This window comes from Scatophagus argus, chromosome 24 (assembly GCF_020382885.2).
Source record: "Scatophagus argus isolate fScaArg1 chromosome 24, fScaArg1.pri, whole genome shotgun sequence".
Taxonomy (NCBI): Eukaryota; Metazoa; Chordata; class Actinopteri; family Scatophagidae; genus Scatophagus; species Scatophagus argus.
Window position 1 is genome coordinate 11,343,829 of NC_058516.1, and position 9,311 is coordinate 11,353,139.

General features: G+C 38.8%; 1 protein-coding gene across 1 annotated transcript; it reads left to right on the forward strand.

Annotated features, from left to right (window-relative positions):
* Nucleotides 1-1,388: 1,388 nt before the first annotated feature.
* Nucleotides 1,389-8,723, forward strand: LOC124055587 (sodium/myo-inositol cotransporter-like). Its single transcript, XM_046382512.1, has 5 exons — nucleotides 1,389-1,511; nucleotides 3,878-5,023; nucleotides 5,141-5,330; nucleotides 5,475-5,602; nucleotides 5,697-8,723. Exons 2-5 carry the CDS (start codon nucleotides 4,384-4,386, stop codon nucleotides 6,938-6,940), a joined length of 2,202 nt encoding a protein of 733 aa, XP_046238468.1. The 5' UTR covers nucleotides 1,389-1,511; nucleotides 3,878-4,383; the 3' UTR covers nucleotides 6,941-8,723.
* The last annotated feature ends 588 nt before the right edge of the window (nucleotides 8,724-9,311 follow it).

The following is a 9,311-nucleotide window of genomic DNA, read 5'->3' on the forward strand; positions in this document are numbered from 1 at the left end:
TTGGTGTTTGGGGGTGTAAGAAGAGCCTCTAACCTTTTGCATTTGCTTGTGATTGTAAGATTCCCAAGCTGTGGCCGTTAGCAGATTGTCATCTAATCAAACAGAATACCTTTTCCCTCCTTAATCACCCAACGGCTGTTAGCTTAAGTCCACGTTTACTAATCATGTGAGAGTCAAGTTTTATTGCCTTTTATTAATTGAGGTGATGCTTTGTTTACATAGTAACTCCTTTTATTTTAATTATTTTTTTTTTTTGTAGTTAGTTATAAAGAGGCTGGTATCACAAAGAAAAAGGGACATCAGTGAATACCCCCCCTCCACCTTGTTACCATTATATCGACAGTTCTGCCATTGGTGCATATGATTGGTTCCAGTACATCGTACCACCACTGAGTTCAGAGAAATTTCCTTCTGCCTGTAGGTAAATTTGGGTTGGTAAACCGACCGTGCTGCTGTGAAAACCACAGGTTGATGGCCCCTGTGTGTATGTATATGTATGTGTATGTATATATGTCATTTAACCATAAAATTGGAACCAAAAAAAACAAAAATAGCAAAGACAAACCTTTTTTTCTTTTCTTTCCTTTGGCAGATTAACATTCAGTTAAAATATTTTGTTAAGTATAAGTAACAGTGTGCTTATCACATTTATCATATTTTATTGGATATTCATTTAAAATATAATATCCACTTATGATAGTATCAGCAATTCTTTGTGTTTTTGGCATAAATTGATACATTTATTTGAACAAATGCGGTTAAATTAAACCAGCCAGCCCACGTGACTGAAGCAGCCTATGAGTGACTCAGCATACATAGATCCGATGAATGCCCAAACATGTAAACTACATATGTAGTACAGGCTACACGCACGAGCCCACTCACATATAGACGTGACGTCACCACACACTCATATTGCATCTTGAAGACGTTAAAAGTCGTTTTTTTCCTGTAACTAGTGAGCTATCTTGCTTCTTTTCCATATCTGTTGTGGTTTGCACCTGCGCAGTACCCATCACGCGGAATCTACCCATCGGGTATCTTTCATAAATCAATTCTGAGGTGACGCAACTCCAAAAAAAAAAATATATATATATAAATAAATAAATAAATAAATAAATAAATAAATACGCTTTTTAAAACATCTGGCTTTTAAAAAGGTCTGGGTTTCCTCAAAATGTGTTGGTTTTTAAAAATTCGAATTCGTAATTAAATAGTCCTGACATAAGACATCTGTTAGAGTGAATAAACTGCAGACACATTAACCTGCACGTTGTCGTCATCATCACCATCAGAGCGCGAGCACCCAGGTGATGATGCGGCTGCTGTGGGCGGAGTCTCTCTCTCTCTCTCTCTCTCTCTCTCTCTCTCTCTCTCTCTCTCTCCCTCCCTCTTTGATGTTAATAGGCAGAGGATCCCGCAGCTGTCACCAGTCTGAGGTCCAAGCCAGTCAGACCGGAAACCTTTAACTACACCGGGAAAGGACACGGAGGGAAAGAGCCGGGCAGCAGGTAGGCGAATACCTGCGCTATGTACTGTTTAAAGAGCGACTTTTGTTGTAAGATCTTTCTGTTCATTCATTCCCTTGCGCAGACATCAACAGTTTTGCTTTTACATGTATGGTTGGAAAAAAATGTAATTTTTTAGTTAAATTTAATTTTAACGCTGTATTTACTGCTCATGCGCACAAACAATACTTCATACCTATCATATAAAATGAAGAAGAAACCATTTAGGCTACTTTATGTCCAGCCAACTGTAGTGAATGTACAGTATGTTATTATAAGAATATCTCATAAAGTGGTTTGTTTTTAATTCACTTGCAGTGCCAAACAAAGTCCTTGTGATTTATTAAAGTAATATTGATATTGATAAATCAATGAAGTTAACCATTAAACCAGCATAAGGAATAAGGAATATTATAGAAAAATAAGTATTTATTAGAATAAATTGTTCTTGTATTGCATGCACGTTATATGGAAACCCTATCACAAATAAGACGAATATATAATAGATTTACAAGTGGAGCAGTCAGGTGCACTTATATTATTATAAGTTCACTCCAAGAAAACTATACAGAGCCACACTTACTTTACTTTAAGTGTTCATGTTTAGTTCTGAAAAAAGGCTGGGACAAACTGTGTTTACTGACAACAGTCGTACAAACTGTAGTGACTTTATATAATGACTGACTGAGCCTTTCATACCCATTTATGATACTGTCACCTGTTTCCAATGAGCCTCATGTTCCAAATTTTTATTTATTTATTTATTTTTTTTGAGCAGTAGACAACTTTCCCAGTCTTTTGTTGTTCCTGTCTCAACTTGTTTAAAACTTGTTGTTGGCATCAAATTCGGAATAGTTTGCATATGTCAAACATGATGAGCAAATTATCATGTTCTTTTTTCTTTTCTTTTTTTTTTATGTTGTCACAACTTGTTGGAATCACGGATTGCATAACTACCACTAATAAGGGGGAGTTATGTAATCCTGAGTATTCCAGCAGCAACACTTTATCTCCAGTTATATCCTGTGGAACTAAATAAGGGTCATTAATATTTTTGATATTATGAAAAGATGTTTACAAATAATTTTTCAGTCTGCACTTCAATGAAACATTGTCCGCCATTGTCTGGCTGGCATAAGCAGGAACTTCCCTGACAAAGATGTCACCTGGATGGCGGCTGATGTTGCTGCTTGGGGATGAGACTGAATTATGGGACTTCTACTGTACCAGAACTATTTGTGTTGAGCATCATTTCACAGGCTCAAAATATTTATGACCCTCACCTTTAGTGCTACTGAGTTTTGCATCCATCTGAACTTTCAAAAAAGCTTAGCGAGTGCAGTTCTAGTGAGTCCTTTTGTTTAACCGAACAGAACAGATATCTTTTAATAGCTGTGCTAAACCAAACTGTGATGAAACCTCCCTGTAGGCCCAAAACGCGCTTGACGTAGGTCTGTATAATAACCCCGGATACCGTGAAGCGGGAACGAACAAACCTCTGTTTACAAAGCATTCCCTTCCAGAAGTCAGTTAACCTTCTACTAATTATTTCAATCAATATTGACTCTACTATAAGTAGCATCAAGAGTAAAACCTGCGCTGCGAAATACAGCAGATCCAGTGTATTCTGGTGAAGAAATGTCACCAATGCTGTTGTTTCCAACTGTTTACGCTGCTGAAACATTTTCATACTGCCTTGCACAGAGTAAGAAAGTTATAGATATATTGCTGTGTGGTGAGTCCACTCCCGCCCCACTCCCACCCCAAACCGCAATGGTTTTCTGACCATTTTGAGAACAAATGACAACGTGCAATTTGCTCATGTAGACTTGTGACTTATTTTTAGGCTTGTTCTAAATGATCTGAGACCTGACTTGAGGTAAATCCCTCAAAGTGATCCCCACTTTTAATCACCTATTTTAGTAATCAGTGGTCTAACCTTTCCAATCTGAGCAACTGAGTTCCATTATAATCCATTCCCCTTTGACAGCGGCGTACCCGGTGAAAACAAACCTGCTCTGGCACCCTTAAAAAGCAGCCGAAAGGGATAAGAAAGGGTTAAGTGCTGACTGCTCCACTTCTCTTAGGCACAGCATAAACACCTGTCTGTCATTCACAAGCTATTTCACTATGTGAAAACACTGCAGAGATGAATGAACAATAGGCTTTAATAAAAGCTCTGCTGTAATTTGAAAGACAGGACAGAAAACATTTTTGTCATTATATTATATTATATTCTTTATATTATATTCTATCTACCAAAGAAGTAGTTCCCCCAGATTTGTTGGGGCTACATATACTTTAAAGAAGAATTAGAAATTGTAGCAAATGTCTTAAACTTAAAGACTAATTTTGTTTGTTTGTTGCAGGATCGGGATGACCTTTTTTTTTGTTGTTGTTGTGGCTTCCTCAGTCAAAGCCTAGTGACAATAAATGGTCATTGTAAGCTGTCAAGCCACAATCTGCACTGATTCCCAAAGCTGAAGTTAACTACAAAGGATCAAGAACTTCAAGGACTATTTAGAATATTGTCTTAGAATCAAGTGCCAAAGAAACAAGGAATCTTTATCTCTGAAATTTCCTTTGTAACTGCTTTACACTATATATATATATGACAATGCGCAGATGACTGTATATTCTGATTTCTTTTTTTTTGTTTTTTTTGATCCAGCTGACTAGCACTGAAATACTGATTGTTTGATCGTGCCAAATACTAATACGTGGATTTAAACTAGTAGAAACTAGTTACAAGTACCTCTGCACTTTACACTCACGCATTTTATATCTTGAGTCATAATTAGATATAAAGTGCAAAGATATATTGCACCTGGACAACATACTTCTCTTCCAAAAAGACCAACATAAGTGCTCAAACATGGCTACTGCCAACACTATGGAAATGGCAGACATCATCATTGTAGCAATCTACTTCATCCTGGTGCTCGTGATTGGATTCCTTGCCATGTGGAAAGCCAATCGGAGCACAGTGAGCGGCTACTTCCTCGCTGGTCGCTCCATGAATTGGGCGGCTATAGGAGCTTCTCTGTTCGTCAGCAACATAGGAAGTGAGCATTTCATTGGACTAGCTGGATCAGGTGCTGCTAGCGGGCTCAGCGTGGCTGCATGGGAATTAAATGCTTTATTACTGCTCCAGTTGTTAGGCTGGATTTTTATCCCTGTGTATGTTCAATCTGGCGTCTACACCATGCCGGAGTACCTGTCCAAGCGGTACGGCGGGAAGCGACTAAAGGTGTATTTTGCCGCTTTATCTCTCGTCCTGTACATCTTCACCAAGTTGTCTGTGGACCTGTATGCTGGAGCCCTGTTCATTCATGAATCTTTAGGGTGGAATCTCTATCTGTCAATCATCCTCCTCATTGCCATGACAGCTTTGCTGACGGTTACTGGAGGTCTGGTTGCTGTCATCTACACAGATACGGTCCAGGCATTCCTCATGATTGCTGGAGCACTCTGCCTTACAGGCATCAGCCTCTTCAAAGTGGGAGGACTTGAAGGTCTTTTGTCCTTTGTACATTGAAGTTGAACCATTTACATCATGTAATTAATTAAACTACAATTTGATCTGCATACTGCACTATACAATAAATCACGTCCTGTCTTGTTATTTTAAGGTGTGAGGACCAAGTACATGCAGGCTTCTCCAAACATCACAACCATCTTGCAGCTTTCACCCAATCTGACATATTCTGAAACATGTCTCCACCACCCGAAGCCAGATGCTCTGAAGATCCTTCGAGGTCCGAGGGATCCAGATCTCCCTTGGCCTGGTTTCTTACTGGGCCAGACTCCTGCCTCTATTTGGTACTTGTACAAGTCTTTCAGTGTAAACTGATTTATGCTATGCCTGATCCTGGCCTATAAAAATAGCCTTTCAGTCAGTACAAACCGCAGAGTTAACGGAGTCAACCAGTGTCCTTACTATATTTCTACTTGGACTGTGTGCAGGTACTGGTGTGCAGATCAAGTGATTGTACAGCGGGTTCTGGCAGCAAAGAACATTGCCCATGCCAAAGGTTCTACTCTAATGGCTGGCTTTCTGAAAATCCTTCCCATGTTCATCATTGTCATTCCAGGTAAAACCCATTAATCGCTTTTTGAATGACTTACACCTAAAATTCTATCTGTGGACTCACTGAATGACTTATTTATTTATTGCCACGAATACAGGTATGATTTCCAGAATCCTATTTGCTGATGAGTTGGCATGTATCAGCCCAGAACACTGCATGGAAGTGTGCGGTTCTGCAGCCGGCTGTAGCAACGTGGCTTACCCACGACTCGTCATGTCAGTGATGCCCGTTGGTCTTCGTGGTCTAATGATGGCTGTCATGATCGCAGCTCTAATGAGTGACTTGGATTCTATCTTCAACTCAGCGAGCACCATATTTACATTGGATATTTACAAGATGCTACGAAAGCAGGTATCATCCAGGGAGTTGGTGATAGTTGGCAGGTTGTTTGTGGTTTTCATGGTGATCATCAGCATTGCTTGGGTGCCCGTCATTATCGAAATGCAAGGAGGTCAGATGTTCTATTACATTCAAGAAGTATCAGATTACCTGACCCCACCGGTAGCAGCCCTCTTCTTGCTTGGAGTCCTGTGGCATCGCTGCAATGAGACAGGTGCCTTTTGGGGTGGCATGGTAGGGTTTGGCCTTGGAGCATTGCGTCTGATTTTGGCACTTGTGTACCGCGAGCCTCACTGCAACCAGCCTGATGAACGGCCATCTTTCATCAAAGATGTTCATTTCATGTATGTGGCAGCTGTCTTGTTTTGGGTGTCAGCTTTGGTGGCTGTAGTTGTGAGTCTCTGCACACCTCCACCCAGAAAAGAACAAATCAGAACCACTACTCTGTGGGGGTTAAACAAGAGAAAGAGGCTAAAACAGCAAGAAAAAGAGAAAACTGGAAAGGACATTAATGTTTTGAAGCCTATAAACCATGCAATCATAACTGGAAACAGTTTGCTTGTTAAAGAAAAGTGTCAAGACCACCCAAACAACCATGATGACATTGAGTCCAATCATGGAAATGCTAATCTAAGCAATGGTCATGCTATCACAGCCAGTGACATAGATACCCACTGTCCAATGCAGAATGGTTGCCACTTAACAATTTCAGACCCTAAAATGGTAGAAGAAGGAGAAGAGAGAAGAGTGAGGGATGGGGAGGAGGAAGAGGGAGGCTGCTTTGGAGGAGGAGTAGAGGGTGGGAGGTGTATGAAGGCTTTAGAGTGGTTCTGTGGCTTACAGGAGAAGCCTTCCAAATCTCAGGTCATTACAGACAAGGAGCAGGATAAGATAGTGGATGAGCTTCTTCACGAACCTCCAAGAACCAGAATCATCCTGAACGTAGGCCTGGTGGTGATTAGCTGTGTCGCGATCTTTCTCTTCATCTATTTTTCCTTATAGGTTCGTTTCATTCCAAGCAGTGGGACATATTTGTCTATAACCCACAAGCAGGAATAGATGGTAGGTAAAATATTCTTCAATCTACTTTTAACTCTTAATTTTAAAAGAACATGGTGTACGGGAAAACTCTTGTTTTCTCTCATGAGAATACTTGGTCAAAATGCAAATGGTCATATTTAAACGGCCACCTTTATACATAGTTATACATAGTGAAAGGTTTTGTTTGACTGTTTTGTCACTAACCCCCCCACAAAATTGGATCTATAACCTACACTTTACATTTAGGGGTAGAGGTGTGCTCAGGATAAGGTTTAGGAACCATCCTTAATAACGAGGTTTGTTTTAGTTTTTTGTTTTTTAAGAACAAATTAGTATTTGTATCTGAAATGTTTTTTCTATACTGTGTGGTAATAACTGTGAAGGGGCGTTCAGTATGCTTCGAGCAAACTAGATGGTACAAACTGTGGTCTGAACACATCTGAAGCAGTGTCTTTGAATGGCCACACCTGAAGGCAGGACTAAAAGCCTGCTATCATAAATATGGGTGAGGTATGGTGAATGGTATAAATTCACATTTGTTTAATGGCACATGACTGAAAAATTTGTGCCACCAGCTGTTTATTTTGATACACTTAACTTACAATATTTGCACAACTGTAGTGAACAAGAACGTACATTAAACTGCATTCTCAGTTCTGTTTTCTGGAAATTTGGTTCAAATTTGCTCTACATTTGAATGGAAATCTCGCTACTGACAATCCGTGCAAATCAGTTTCAAAGCTGCACGAACTGAGCCATCCTGTTTCAGACACTGGAAAATTGTGGGTTTGTGGGTATTGTTTGATCATTCAACAAGTAACCTAACCCCTTTAAGAAACATTAATTGTGAAAATAATCTTACTACTATTGTAGATAGTCTTGATTATTTTCATTGTATCAGAAATCAATTCATTAATTACAGTAAGAGATAAAGTATGTTCGGAACCCTTTCAAGAATTTGCAGACCCCTGTGGTTTGGGACCAAAAACTGTCCAAAGACTATCAGCAGGATAGTTCTCCCTTGCAAACCGGGTCCTGCTCAAGGTTTCTTCCTGTTAAAAGGGAGTTTTTCCTTGCCACTGTCTGCTTGCTCGGGGGTTCAGACTCTGGGTCTCTGGAAAACATCTAGAGACAATTTTAATTGTAAAGGGTGCTATTTAAATAAATTTAATTTAAATTGTATTGAATAGTAATTCATCACCCTCACCCACAAACTGGAACAACACCCAGAAATGCATGAGCACTCCACCATCCACCATCTGTTATGGTTAAACGTGCACTGTTGATATGAATAATCACATCATCATTTCAATCATTTCTTGACTTTAATTAGAAAATCCACTTGTCTGAATTGCAGCTCAAATACAAGTTACCCACAGGGTTTTGCTATTCATCCAGTATTTTGCATATTGACAGCAGGCAACATGCGATGATTTATGCCATCTCCAGAAAACTTGTTCATGCTATTTAGGATTTCCATTCCTCCTTTTTTACATTTTTTGAATTTTATTTTATTTCCTTGACAACTGCACTATTGTAATTTTTAACACTGCAATTAAACCGAATGAAGTTTTAAACTCTTTCTGTGCAAGAGAAACTGATTAAGCCAGGCCATATAACTTGAATGTTATTTCTCTGTGTTATTGTGAGGATTCTCTCAGGAAAGCAGAGGGATTGGTTCTAAGTTGTCTCTCACATCTGACCATTGTTTTATGCAATAAATATAAGGATGGAACTACTAAGATTAATGTCTTTATTCATTGTCTGCCAGTCTGCTATCTCGATATCACTGCTGATCAAGATTTTTGAGAGGTTTTACAATTTGACTGAAATATACAAAATAGCAAAATTAGAAAATGAGGCTACTTAAATACAAAAAGCAGTGGTTGAAGAGGTATTAAGATCTAAATAAAAGTTGTAGTATCAAAAGGCATAAATCCCAAGTTACATGGAAAAGTCCTGTATTCAAAATTTATTTTGTGATGTGTGAATCACTTTAATGTCGAAGTAAAGATGGAGCGAACTTTAATTACTTTTTATACAGCTGTATGTTAATACACAATAATAAATATATCTGAATTTATTAGTTGATGTGTATTTTGTATTAATGTTTCTGCATATTAACTATTGACTTAAGGTATTAAATAAATGTAGCGGGGAAAAAAAGTACAGTATTTGTCTCCAACATCTAGTGAAGTATAAGTACTGTAAGTAAATGGTATTTAATTACTTCCCCCCATTAACAAAGTAATTCCTGAAGATGTCATGAGATCAGAAAAAAGCCCTCGCTAATTGATCGTTGTAAAGTGTAATCTTTCTCGCCTTCACAGCA

What these genes read in the sequence shown, in the direction of transcription:
- LOC124055587 (XM_046382512.1), top strand. Translation starts at nt 4,384, where the DNA reads ATGGCTACTGCCAACACTATGGAAATGGCAGACATCATCATTGTAGCA. An exon ending in CAGACTCCTGCCTCTATTTG is followed by an intron (nt 5,331 to 5,474) that starts GTACTTGTACAA and finishes GACTGTGTGCAG; the next exon opens with GTACTGGTGTGCAGATCAAG. An exon ending in GTTCATCATTGTCATTCCAG is followed by an intron (nt 5,603 to 5,696) that starts GTAAAACCCATT and finishes CCACGAATACAG; the next exon opens with GTATGATTTCCAGAATCCTA.